The 14,241-nt window shown below is 51.8% G+C and overlaps 1 protein-coding gene across 1 annotated transcript in view; it reads left to right on the forward strand.

The window, feature by feature from the left end:
* Nucleotides 1–8,162: 8,162 nt before the first annotated feature.
* PRRX2 (paired related homeobox 2) overlaps nt 8,163–14,241 on the forward strand; it is a 51,327-nt gene continuing 45,248 nt past the window's right edge. The window contains exon 1 of the mRNA XM_049896528.1: nt 8,163–8,564. Coding sequence (XP_049752485.1) covers nt 8,303–8,564 — 262 coding nt within the window. The 5' untranslated portion in view covers nt 8,163–8,302. The remainder of the gene's footprint in view (nt 8,565–14,241) is intronic.

The following is a 14,241-nucleotide window of genomic DNA, read 5'->3' on the forward strand; positions in this document are numbered from 1 at the left end:
AGGTTTGGGGAAGCTGGGTAGCTGGCTCATGGTCACAGGGCTAGTGTGTAACTGAGCTGGGATTTGAACTCGTATCTCTCTGGGACAGAGCCCATGGGTGTAATCACTGAGCCATATTTCCTCCACGGGCCAGGAAGGAATCATCCAGGAATGTAAGAAGCCAGAGCTGAAATCCCAGAGGCATGATGGGAGGGTGGAGGCCTGGGGCTGGAGGAGTTGAACCGACATATGGGGTGACCAGATGGGGCAGGGGATGGCAGGGGCACAAAATGCAATCGCCAAAGGCTGCACTAAGGTCACTGGGAGGGAGAGGGAAAACCAGTGGCAGGGAGAGCCAGCCAGACGGCAGGGCCGTCCACACATCCTGCTAATCCGAAACAAATGAAGAGGGAAACCTGGGGTCCGCAAGGAGGCCCTGACAGGTCGATGATATACAGATTTTTAAATAAATGTATCTCATTAGAGACGCGTTGTCTGGTGGGAGAAAAATGGTGCCCTTCCCCATCCTGCCTCCTGTTTCCAAAGAAAAAAAAAAGGAAGAAAAAAAAAAATCCAACGCTACAGCTAAAAAGGAAATTGCATTAATACAGATTGTTTTATTTAAAAAACCTTGACCTCAACTTCAAAAAAAGTCATTAGACATTCTCCTTCTCAAAGGCCGCCAGAGCGATTACGGAGAGGCCTGTTCATTTCTCAGTGACTTACTGTTCCTGCGCTGCTGCTCCAGGGAAACGTGTGAGAAATCAGGCAGTAATTTAGGGCTCCCTGCAGAAAGGTGTGTAAATCTTTGCATGTCTAAAGAAACTTTAGCAGACCACTAAGTCCAAGGAAAAGAAAGCTGGAAGAGCCTACCACCGCCCTCCCCTTTTTTTCCGTTCCTTTCCTTTGGAACTCTGATCTCTTTGATCGTAAAAATGGTCATATTTCACCCCCAAAATATCAGCAATCAGCGAACTAAGGAAGTGGAAGCCCAGGGGGAGTTTCGCCACCGATTAGGTCCTTGGTTTAATTATTTAACGCCTGCCTGGATCATGCAGGCTGTGAACACACCCTCCTGGCAAGGGTTCAAGAGTTAGTTATAAATAATAATAACGATTATATCCTCAATTAAGTCTGTGAGCTGAGAGCCTGGTCCCAGTCCTTGGGCCCCGCCTCAGCCTCTGCCACTGCACCCGCCATCATTGCACATGAAACCCTCCACCCCCACGCTGTGTGCAATGAAGAGCCTGGCATAGCTCCTCCACTTCACCGCAGAGTAATCACAGCAAGATGTTGCAGGGCCCAGGGAGTGAGCAAGCGCAGGGCCCAAAGGCTCCGGAAGCCTTTGTGAAGGCTCTGAGCTCCTCTAGGCCTCAGCCTGTGCCCTTTGCCTAGGGCCATCCTTCCCTCAACTCCTGGGGAAGGAAGGGCAGAAAGGGGGTGGGGCACACTGCCAAAAGAGAGCTGCGGTATAGGGTGGACCCAGGTTTTATGCACCTGTGTGCCCTTGGACTGGTACTTTGCTCTCTGAGTCTTCATTTCTCTACCTGTAATAGGAGGAGGTTCCCGAGTAAGGGTCGTCCCGGGAGTCATGTCTATTCCAGGAACCCAAATTGCAGCTTGGGAGACGTCTTTGTTTTAACGGGGTGGCCCAGCCCCATCAGAGTACAGACAATGGTGCTCAGGCTGGACTGCAGCTTCTCTGCTGAGTCCTGCCGGTGTTCACAGCCTTGTACTCACCCAGGATGCCTTAGTATACAGTAGGTGCCCAATAAATCCCTGTGGAATGAATCGTTCAGGACCGTTTCCCACTGGTCTGTCTTCCCATGAAGCCTGCGGGCCCCCGAGGGTCTAGAATGCAGGGTGGGCACCAATCTCTGCCATCCAGAGCCCTGCCCAGAGTGGGTATTCAACTCATCACCCCAAACCAGGACCCAGGCCTGTCCCAGCTCTGGCTAGCTCAGGACCTCAGGCCTGCCCTGATGCTGGCCCAGTGCCTGCCCAGGCACAGTCCCCTGCACTGACCAGGCGTTTCCTGCCAGTTTGGACAACAAGGATTTTGATCACCATTCACTCTAGGGTAACCACGTATGGAGCCCTACTATGTGTCAAGGTCAGAGGCCTATACTGACTTCTCCTGTCTTCTTCTATGCAAGGCTCTGGGACACAACCGTGAAAAAGACAAAGTCCCTGGCAAATGCAGTATCGAGAGGGCACAGCAGGCAGTTTACAGACAGGAAGCCGAGGCTTAGAGAGGCAAATGTGTAGCCCAAAGGCCCACAGCAAGTCCACAGCGGAGCTGGCCTCCAACCCAGCCAGTTCTTTGGACTTAAGGCCCGGGCTCTCTCTGCTACCCTAGGCTGTATCTAAGCCTTTTTACATATTGACAGGTGATGTTTACTGAGTATTTCCCACATGCCAGGGTTGTGATGGACTTTTTACATGGATCACTTCATTTGATTCTTGCAACAACCGTGTGCTGTTATTACCTCTAATTTACAGATTAAGAAACTGAAACTTAGGTTAAGTGATTCAATTAATGCCACAAAGCTGGAAAATGTGGAACTTGGGGTTCAAGGCCAGTGCAAAAACATTTAAAAAAGGAAAACAAAAAAGCCACATGGAAGGAGAAGGGAAGCTAATACACTGATCTGCCACCTAGCCCAATACAGTTACTGTGACTGTGTTTTGTCTTAGTTATCCAGTGCTGCTATAACAGACATACCATAAGTGGACGGCTTTGACAAACAGAAGTTTATTCTCTCACAGTTTAGGAGGCTAGAAGTCCGAATTCAGGGCGCCAGCTCCAGGAGAAGTCCTCTGTCTGTCGGTTCTGGGGGAAGGTCCTTGTCAGCAATCTTCCCCTGGTCTAGGAGCTTCTTAGTGGAGGGACCCTGAATCCAAAGGATGTGCCCTGCTCCTGGCTCTTCATTCTTGGTGCTGATGAAGTTCCTCTCCTCTCTGATCGATTCTCTCTTTTATATCTCAAAAGAGATTAACTCAAGATACAACCTAATCCTTTAGATTGAGTCCTGCCTCGTTAACATAACTGCCTGTAATCCTGCCTCATTAAAGTCATAAAAAACCCATTGATGTTAGGATTTACAACACATAGGTAATTACATCAGATCACAAAATGGTGGACAACCACACAATACTGGGAATCATGGCCTAGCCATGTTGACACACATTTTGGGACACAATTCAATCCGTAACATGTGTTATAATTAGCTCTGGGTTTCCTGGTAGCCAAGGCAAAAAGGTAAACACAATAGGTTGTCCAAGTCTCATTATTTAGTTGTTTTTCAAAGGAGAGGTCATAAATCTTCAAGAGAAACAGATAACTTCCCAGCCCTAAATTCTATGGAACGGCTTGGCACCTGTTTAGGAGCTGGGGTTTGGGAGTCCAACACAGAGCTTAAGCTCCCCGAGCCTCAGCTGCCCCTCCTTGCACGATAACCATGAGGATGCCTAGAGGCAATTTGGGTCAGTAATTGTCTGGCTTACAGTAAGGCTCATTCAATGTGATCTCCTGCTATTATGGAGTAAGTGTTTGGATTTGTAGGTGGATCAGAAACATTTTTCAAAGGGGTATAGTATTTCAGCCCTCACTGAGCTGAGAGCCAGACACTTCAGCAGGGTGCGTCGGCCCGGAGATCCTCAGGAAGGAAACCGAGGCCTGGAAAAGTCTGGGCAGCGAGCTGGGGGAGAGACCAGATGTCCTATCCCTTTGGGCTCAGCTCTACTTCCCACAGAGCAGACCAGGGTCTGGGATGAGCAGGGAGCCCTGCTGTGATTGCAGCCTGACACAATATTTACAGAACCCTGTGATCTCTCATGGTCACGCCTGATCACATTTGAGTCACATTGGCCTGCAGTGTTTACGATTCCCCTGACATGCAATACTGAACACAGATTTAACCTGTGTACCTCTGTGTGCTGCCCCTGCTAAACTGTCTTCTTCAGAACAAGTTTTTGGGTATGCGGCCACAGGGGCTGATCAGGTGAATCAGAAGAGTCATAGAATTCCATCTCATCTTGATCTTTGTTTTCCCATCTGTGAAATGGGTCTGGTCCTTGAGCAATTGACCATCAAGTGTCTCATACAGGTTGTGGTGTTTAAAGAACAATGCTGAATTAACTCAATAAGAAATAGAGAGAAAAACGAGTAGTGAATATGAATAGACATTTTACAAGTAAGAAATGCAAGTGGCCATTCAATAACAAAAATACTTACCTTCACCAGTAATTCAAGGTATGCAGATGGAAATAATGAAATGCCTTTTGAAATTTAAAATAATTATAATACCCCATTCGAGCAAGGATACAGAGAAACTGCTGGAAGTATAAATTGATACAGCCTTTCTGGGGGGCAATTTGGCACTCTTATCAAAAGCCTCACAGTTTTGAAGAACCTTTGAGCCCTTCCATCTTCAAAGCTTGTAATGGCCAGTGGAGTCTTTCTCACGTCATATCGCTCTGACACTGACTCTTTGGCCTCCTGTTTCCACATTTAAGGACCTTGTAATTATGTTAAAGAAAAGAAAGTTACCATCGAGTCGATTTCGACTCCTGGTGTCCTCACGTGTGTCAGAGTAGAACTGCAGTCCACAGGGTTTTCAGTGGCTGATTTTTTGGGGTAGTTGATTGCCAGCCCTTTCACCTGAGGTGCCTCTGGGTGGACTTGAACTTCTAACTTTCAGTTAGCTGAGGATATTAACTTTTTGCACCACCCTGGGACTCTGTGATTACATGAGGCTCACCCAAATAATCCAGGATAATCTCCCTTTTTAAGGACAGTTGATTAACAGCTTTCATTCCATCTGCAACCTTAATTCCCCTTTGCCATGTAACATGACATATTCACAGGTTCCATGGGTTATGATATGGATATCTTTGGGAGGCCATTATTCTACCTACCATACCTAAACCAAAAAAAAAAAAAAACAACCCAGTGCCGTTGAGTCGATTCCAACTCATAGCAACTCTATAGGACAGAGTAGAACTGCCCCATAGAGTTTCCAAGCAGCACCTGGTGGATTCGAACTGCCAACCCTTTGGTTAGCAGCCATAGCACCTAACCACTACACCACCAGGGTTTCCCCTACCATACGTAGATAGTCTATTTCTAGGTAGTCATTCTTAAGAAAATAATTATGGATGTACAGCAATAGGTAATAACGTATCACCAAGCTTTCATTAAAATAATGGTGGATAGGACTATTTAATGACATGGAAAGCAGGTTATAAAACAGTTGGTACGACATAGTTCCACTTTAAAAATCTATGAGTATCTCTATGTAGATATATAAACTAGAAAGATATACTCTAAAATTATTTTCAGCTCAATTCTTTTTCTTGTCTTACTGCTTTTTCTAGGTTTTCAATTAAAAATTGAATAAATAGAATGATTATCTTTGATCTTGAATGCCTACTGCACTTCAGGAATCCCTGGGGATGTGACTTAGGTGAGTCTCGTTTTCTTAATTTTACTTACGTTTTCTAAAATCTCAACAATATGCATATTACTTCTGTAATAAGAAAAGTAAAAAATTTTAAACATGCGAGCTTTCTGTGGCTAGGGCAAATATTCTCACTCAAGGTCAGACTCAGGACCCAGCCTCTGGAGCCTTCATTTAATGATCAGCTCATTCTCCAAGAAATCTCCCTTTGGAGAGTAGAGACCCTCTCTGCTTTCTCTTTCTGCCTCCCCATTTTTACCCCTGTCTAGAGCAGTGCCAGTCTCAATAACTATTTGTTGAACTGACAGGTTACAAATGGCAATCCTATTTTCTCTTAATTTCCTAGTCTGGGACCATTACAGATTTATCTAAACCACCACAGAAACTATTTTTCAGCCATGTCCCTTTGAGGTAACAAGTCCTTGAATCCTGTTCCCTCCTTCCTGGATTAACTGGAGTTTCCAGGTGTATTTCCAGGCTGGATCAGGGTTGGAGCTCTTGCCCAAGGGCTGGGCTTTCCCCCAGCTCTAGATTCCAGGTTTGCTACCACTGAGCTGCACTGCTTCTCAGAATAGATGTTTTAAAAATAAATAATAGTTAACATTTATTGAGCACTTGCTAGGTGCCAGATGCCCCACATATACCAATTTATTTAATCACTCGAAAAACCCATTTTGCAGAAGAGGCAACCGAAAGAAATAGGCTAACTAGTTCACAGTTAGGAAGTTCAAAGACTGAGGTTTGAATCCAGCAGGCTGGTGCCAGAGCCCAGGCTCCTAATCACTGTAGAGCATCATCTCTCAATGTGCATAGGATGAACGAACATGTGAGTGAATGAAGGAGGCCATTGTGACCACCGGTCCCACTGAGAGACCTTAACATGACATTTCTTGGCTTTGGGCCTCACTTTGTCCATCTGACCGAACAATCTCAGTGGTTCTCTTAGCTCTGCCTTTGCTACCTCATTTTCTTCATCTGTCATCCAAGGGGGTGGGACGTGGATGATCTCTCAGCCCTTTCCAGCCCTGTAGACCTATGCTGACAGAACCTTCCCTGTGTTCTAGGCCACAGACCCAGGATTTCACCAGCAACAGAATCCCTACAGTGCCCAAGGGATAGGTATTTGATTAGGCCCATTTTATTGGTGAGGACCTGGGGCTCAGAGAGGGAAGGGGACATGTTTGAGGTCATGCAACAGGACACGGCACAGCAAGACCAGGAACCTAAACTCTGACATAAAGCTTTTTCTGAACACTAGGCTATGCTCTTCCTGGGACCAAGACACCCACTCTGTGGGCTTGCTGGGTGCTCTGGCAGGGGCAAGACCCCAGACAGCATTCAGAACCAAGTAACAACCCCATCCTGCTCAGTCCTTCAGGAAGTTGTTCTGCGACACGCAATGCGGGTAGTGCCAGGGCTCCCTGATGCCCAGGCTGGTGCTCTTGAGTTCCCCTGGGAGAAGGAAAGCTGCTGCCTCCTTTGCCAACCCTTTCTCACTGGACAGTCCTTGGGGTGGTTTTCCAAGGAAGAAAACTCCATTATCTCCAAATCTTCAACCTAACCACGGGTGTGCTCTGATGGGCCACTGTGGCTGATACCACGTGGTGGGACACCTGGCCTCATTTGGGGGTGATTTCTTTCTGCAGGGGAGAAAATCACTGGAAGAGTCTAGGCTAGGGCTCTGCAGGTGTTTGGGAGTGAGCAGGGCTGCTTTTCTGGGTGAGAGCCCAGAGAGAACATTACAAAGGCCTTCTCCTGGTGAGGTTGTTTTTGCTGATATGACATCCAACCCTTTGCTGATGGCAGGGAGGACAGAGGGACAGGCCAGCAAGCAGCCGTCCTGGGGAAAGACCTGTGGCATCTGGAGGGTTTTGAGTCTCATCCCGGCTCACCTCTCACCAGGTACATCTTTTCTGTGCTTTCCTTGAAAAACAAAAACAAAAGTGGAGACATGAGCTTGCCTCTGCTGTTCCCTGTCACCCATCTGTCAGTCTGGCTGTCTATCTTCTGTGTGTATACTAGGCATTCTGGGGGGAAAACTCTTTCCTCCCAGGCTGGTTTTCCTTGGGGAGGGTCGGGAGCCTTCTGGGGAGGGAGCAGCGGGGGTGTTGGACACCAGGGTGAGGGATGCATACTTACCTCCTGGAAGCCTAAGAGTTCGGGAGACAGAACCTTGGGGCCAGGTGTGGTGGGCAAGGAGGCTTAAAGACAACTGGTTCTTCACTGGGGCAGGGGGCGGCTTTGGAACGTATAGTGGGGTAGGGAGGGTGGAAGCTGGAGACCTCAGAGCTCTCCCCGACCTGCGGAGGAATTTGTAAATGGAAGGGGGGCTGCCTATCCTTCCTTCAACACCTTCCCAGACACTTCTTGGGGGATTAAAAAAACACACTGAACTTTCTCACTTCTTAAAATGGGGTGGGGAGGGTGAAGGAAGGACACCTCTTCTTCTGCCCCTACTCCCCACCCCCAGCCTCCAGCCTGACTGGGCGAGGGAACCCCCTTCAGAGGGCGCCCCCAGCAGCCGAAGCCGGAGCGATGGGAGCAGGCGAGGCAAGGGTGAGGAGGAGGGGGAGGAGAGAAAGGGGGGCGAGGTTTGCTTCAAGAAGGGGCGTGTGGCCAGAGGAGCTGTGTTTTTAGCAACTTCAGAGGGAGCGAAGGAGGCTGAGAAGGGGAGGGAAGAAAGTTTGTTTCCCCCCCGACGTCAGCGCCGGGCGGGCCGGGGCGGCCGCGGAGCGAGGAGGCGGCGGCTAGCGGGGCAAAGCGTGGGGCGGCCGGGGCGCGCTCGCTCCGACCCGCGCCGGCGACCCCCGCCTCGGACCGCGCCGGCGACCCGCGCCTGCTGCCCCGGGCCGCTCGCGGGCATGGACAGCGCCGCCACCGCTGCCTTCACCCTGGACAAGCCAGCGCTGGGCCCGGGGCCGCCGCCGCCGCCGCCGGCGCTGGGGCCCGGCGACTGCGCCCAGGCGCGCAAGAACTTCACCGTGAGCCACCTCCTGGACCTGGAGGAGGTGGCGGCGGCCGGGCGGCTTGCGGCGCGTCCCGCCGCCAGGGCCGAGGCGCGGGAGGGCGCGGCGCGGGACCCGTCCGGGGGCAGCAGCGGCAGCGAGGCGACGCCGCAGGACGGTAAGTGCACCCGGGCGCAGGCTGCCAGGCCGGGACACGGGACCCGAGAGAGAGGTCGTGGGAACGGAAATGCGGGGCCGAAGGTGTGCGGGGCGGAGTGGGCAGAAGAGGAGCGGGCTGCCAGGGCCAGAGAGGCGCGGGGCCGCAGGGGCGCCAGTGGAGCAGGCAGGAGACGCTGGCGCTCAGTCTGCCGGACCCCAGAGTAGGGGCGGAGTGGGTGGCGCGGAGGCTGCCTGCCCGAGGACGCGTCGGAGCAGACACAGCGGCGGGACCTCCCCGGGATGCGGACCCGGCCATGGAAGGGCTCTGGGCGCTGCCGCTGGAGTTAATGGTTGGCCCCATAGCCACAGAATGGCTGTCTATCAGTGACAGGATAGGCTGCGGTTGACTAGGACTCTCAGCTGGGCGAGGGACCCTTCTTTTGGCCAGACAGAGTCCTTGGATGTGTAACTGGCAATCACTGAGGGCTGAGCTACCTGTGTGCCCAGCCCTCACCTAACTCCCAAACAGCCTGGGCAGTGGGTGTGATTATTGACATGTTACAGATGGGGAAACTGAGGCTTTAGAGTGGCAAAGCTCCTTGACACGTGTCACACTTCTGGCGTTCAAAGTCTGTGCACCCCCTAGATCCTACTAGGTCTTCTTTAGATACAGTCTTTGGCTAGGCTGGGGACGCCTGCCTCCCTCCCCCAAGCTTGCCCCCACAGAGCAGCTTCCTAAGCTCGGTGACCCTGCCCAGAAGGCTCTGGCCTAGCCAACCAGGCCTCTCCTCACCCTCCGAGGTTAAAGGTCATTAGGAGGGGGCTTTGAAAACAAACAACCCACCCAAGTGGCTTTTTTAAAAAGTCAAACAGAATCCTGAGTTGTAGGTAAGAAGTGGGGGTGGTGGGGAGGGGAGGCAGGAGAAGATGGAGACACAGCAAAGGTCCCAGGCAGCCCTGGACAGCTGTGTGTGAGAAGGTGGGTTAGGGGAGGGGTGTACAGAGTCTTGCAGTTCACCTACACCCTGAAGAGGGGGTGGCACCCCACCCCAGCCAAAGAATCCATCTAAAGAGACTACAGCCCCTATTCCCCAGTTCCGAGGAGTAGGCTGGGCTGCTGGAGGCTCTAGGACCTTTAAGAGTCACCCTCCTGACTCCAGCAGCCTTACCACTACCCCTGGGTACCCCCACCCCCTGCACCAGCCTCTAGGGCTCAGGGGTGCCCAGCTAGCTGCATGCCTCTGGTTTCTCAGATGAGAGGAGGTGCAGGGAAAGACAGGGTGACTGCAGCCTAGTCTGAAACCGTGTCCAGGAGCATGTGCGTTTGCTGGGGGCTCGCCTGACACATGCCTGCATTTTGCTGTGTGCCTTCAGGAGGGCCTCCAGCCTGTGGTGCATTTGGTGGGGCTGTGCGCGGCTGCCTGCCATGGAGGTGAAGGCCCTGGCTCCCTCACAGGGAACTACTGTGGCCAGCTAAGTGGCATCCACTGCCTGCCAGCTCTGTGGACTCCCAGCTGTCTTCACCCTCTGGAGTGAGCAGGAAGTGGGCAGATCCACCTCAGGGAGTTGGGGTTTAGATCTCTGATAGGAAGGTGAAGGATGTGACCAGGGGTAAAAACTAGCCACATGTCAGTTGAGGAGCTCAGGTCTTTTGGGAGGAGCAGCTCTGAGTCAGCCTTTCCCTCACCCTCCGGCATAGACAGAGGTCTCTTATTTTTCCTGGACACATGGGGGACCCTTTAGGTGCGGGGGAAAGAAGGAGGAACAAATTGAAGGTGAAGGGAAAGAAGGGAGACAAAAAAGAGAAAAAAGGGAGCAAGGGTGGGGTGGAGGAAAAGGAAAGAAGAGCACACAGAAGCGATGAGGAAAAAGAAAGGAGACCGAGGCATTTTGTACCCTCATCCTGGCCAGGGGGTGGGATGCCCATTTCTGCCCTGGCCCCCAGCCAGTGGAAGACCTCGCTTCTCCCTGAGACAGTGCAGAAGGTCTCTGAATGGCAGTTTTCCCCTGGAATCCCAGGACAGCTAGTGTGAACTGGGATGTGAGCCTGGGCTCTGCCACCCTCCATGAGGGCCCATGAGGCCCATGGGCCTTTTCCTGAAGAGGGGCTTCAGCACATTGGGAATACCCAAGCACAGGTGCGTTTGGGGACAAGGGACTTGCTGTGTGTGGGGTGAGGTGGGACAGGGCCCGAAGACAGCAGTCAGTCAGTGTGTACCCAGGACAGGCGTCTCCTCCCCCTCATCTGTGAGAGGCATGGGGCCGGGGTCACCGAGGCACTCATAGGCTGGCTCCCACCTTGGAAACTCTGCCCAGACCTTGGCCCAGAGGAGGACTGACAACCACAGGTCCAGCTCAGTGCTCTTGGCCCCCAGGGAGATTTTTCTCCAAGCCTCAGTAAACGAGAAAAATGTGGACAATTTAGAGAGTTTATCAAGAAGCTAAAAAGTCCAGTTCAAAGGATTCACTGTCTTTGACATTGTATCTTTCCTACTTTTTAAAATGTTAAACATCTTTCTTTTACAAAATAACAGTGATACTCACTGGAGACCATCTTATTTTAATGTCCTTACTTGGCGAAATTAATAAATGGTAATCCTATGCCTGTTCCTCAAATTGGAAAAAAAAAAAAAAAAAAGAATCACTAGCCCATGAAATCCAAAAGCTATATGTAGAATCAAGCAGCCCCCTAAAGCCAAATGGGGAGCCTGCTGCCAAGCGGTATTTCCTGGAGAGGGAGCTGGATGCTGTGGCTGCCCACTCCCCACCCCTGCCCTGTGAGAATCCCTCTCTCTGGGTCTGGCCTGAAAGGCAGGGGCGGAGGGAGGAGGATGCAGGGCAGACATCCCATCCCTCTGCAGCTAACTGTGGGTCTCCAGGTCTTGAAGTCTCCAAAGCTGGGGGAGAAGGGTGAGCCCAGCCCACATCACCTTTCCAAAGAGGACAAACCAACCTCAGGGCTCAGGACTCCAGGCAGCGTGGGCCTCGGGCTGGCAAGTTCTCCAGTCCTGGACCTGCAGGAGTCTGGCTCCTTGCAACGATTCAGGCACACTTGGAAGTGGGTCATCCTGTGGCTTCTGGGGCTGTTTTCTGAATCCGAAGAAAGAGACAGACACCAAAGAGAGATGGGATACACCTTATTAGAGCTCTAACGTTCACGGGGAACAAACGTGTTAGAAAATTGGTGCATTTTCAACCAGCAAGGTTAGCAGGCGAAAATTTAAGAAAACAAACAAACAAAAAAAATTTTTTTTTAAATCTTTTGTTTTCACAAAGCCACTCAGTAGACATAGCCTACTCCTGCCAATGACTTTCCCAGACCAGGCTCCCCCTGGAACGGGCCGGGAAGGCTGTGGCTTCATCGGTGACTCAGAACAAACTGGGGTCTCGGGTTCCTCCCAAATCAAATGCTGAGGTCTGAGCCGGGGCGCTGAGCTATGCCAAGCACGTTAGGAAAATAAAGCCTCGTTTGCTGCCTTTGTGATGACTTACAACAAAAGAAACCACATTAATAACAGAGATTTTCTTTAAAGCATTCCCTCCTGTGGGCAGGGTGGAAACAGGGACTGTGGACACACTGAGAAAATAAACAAAGCCCCCAGAGCCAGTCAGGGTGACGCCCCCGGTCATTGTTCAGGGCTGGTACCTGTTGCTGCAGGCAGAATGGAGAGGATCCACCTTCCAGAGATTTGGCACAGTGGGTCTTTGGAGTCTAAGGCACAGGCCACGTTGTGGCAGCTGGAGCCCAGGGCTGGGAGCTTGGGCTCAGGCCTTCACGGCAGCTGCTGTGTAAATGGAGGCGAGGGGAAGGGAAGAGTGAGTTTGGCTTGGGGAGTGGGACCTGCCCCTCCTCCGAGCTAGGCATGGGCAGACAGGGCCCAAGGGTCTGGAGTGGAGGGCCTAAGGGACCATTGATTTTTTAAGAGAGGGTCAGATCTGCTTTCAGTTTTTAACCCGCCTCCAATGCACTGATTCTGAAAAAGGGAAGCTGCAGCCTCTGGGGCTATGGAGGAGGCCAGGTGGGAGGAAGCCAACAGTAGCAGGGCTGGTGGGGAAAGAGACAAAATGATTTCTTCAGGTCCAGGCCTTTTCAAGAGGAGCGTGTTCTCCCTCCCTCCCTTCTTTCTCATTTGTCCCTTTCCTGGTGGGGACAGAGTCATCTGCACTGAAGGAACACTGGACTTGGAGTCAAGACACCCAGGTTCAGGTCCTGGCTTTTGCTGCTGTCTCCATGTGTGACCTTGGGTATGTCACATCCCCTCTCAAGGTCACACTGTTCCCTGCTTGCATGATGGAAGACAGTGCATAGGAGTTTGTGAGCCCCTCCTGATTCTGCTTTATGATTTGACCTGGGATTAGAAAATGCCCGTGGTGGGCCCTGCCTCCCAGGGAAGTGGTGTGACTGAGCCTGGATCTTGGCTGCCTGGACCCTCTGACAGGTGGGGGCGATTCTTGGCAGAGGCCAGATGCCAGGGGGAGGGGGTGGTGGGAGGGGAGGTGGAGTGAGAGGCTGAGGAACCAGCCAGGAGGCTGGGGGGCTTCAGTCTGAGAACCGCTGGGTCTCCCAGGGTGGGTGATGATGGTCTCCATCTCTGGCTTTTTGTCAGCAGGGAGGGTACTTGCTATCTATGTAGCTCGTCATTCATGGCTCTAGGGTGACCTTGCTTCTGTATCTGATGTAATATCTGGGTAGAGCTTGAGGGCCTGGCACAGAGGCCTTAGACTGGCCAGAGCCCCCACAAGGACCCTTTCCATGGGCAGAAGCTCAGCAGGGCTGGAGCTGTCATTGTCCCTTCTCAGAAGACCCTGGAAAAGTAACTTTGGAGCAGTAATGATAGCATCTGCACACACACTACCCTTGAGCCTAGAAAGCACCCTGAGACTCAGTGTTGTCATCTGTGAAATAGGAATGATGGATAGTAGTGCCCTCGCAGAAGTGTGGTGAGTCCTGAGTGGATGTGAGGTGCCAAGCACTGTGCCTCGCACATGGTAGGTGTTCAACAAAGAGTCTCCATTATAGTTCATTGTGATGCTCACAGCAACCCTGTAAATCAGGCAGAGCCAGTGATCGTCCAGAGAGGGAAAGCGACCTGCCAGGGTCTCACCAATAGGGAGGCAGGGGTGGGATTTGTTTCAGGATCCCAAGTCCAGAATTCTCTCCTGCACAGCTCAGTATATGTGTTTGGGCTGAAGGAACGGGCAGGGGAAACCCTGCCTGGTTGTTGGGGAGACTCAGCCCGAAGTTTGCTCAGGTGACTGAGGGGGCAGGGGGAGATGAGCCTTGAGGGCTGGCACACAGTAGGACTGTTGGGATGGAGACTGTATGCATGTTAAGATTTCTAAGTAGGTAGAGACAGGAAGGAAGGGTTTTCCATGGCTTGTCCCTGGCAGGGATGTGAACTCAGACTGGACAAGGCAGAACTGGGGACACTTCTGTGTTGTCACAGCCCAGAAGGGACAGCGCGGACCCATGGCAGAAGTGTACCCTAGGGTAGTCTAAGGGGAAAACAGTGCTTCCCCCGAACAGCCTATAAAAAAGGGGCACTGGTGTTAGAACCTGGCTGGGTTGCTGCCCTGGGGCTGGAGGCTGTGGGAGTGGAATAGAAGGGACATGGGATGTGGCAAGAATGACCAGGAACACTTGCAGGGAGGTTAACCGAGTTCTTACTGTGTGTCTGGCTGGGGCTTCACATGCA

The sequence above is a fragment of the Elephas maximus genome, chromosome 9 (genome assembly GCF_024166365.1).
Source record: "Elephas maximus indicus isolate mEleMax1 chromosome 9, mEleMax1 primary haplotype, whole genome shotgun sequence".
Lineage (NCBI taxonomy): Eukaryota > Metazoa > Chordata > Mammalia > Proboscidea > Elephantidae > Elephas > Elephas maximus.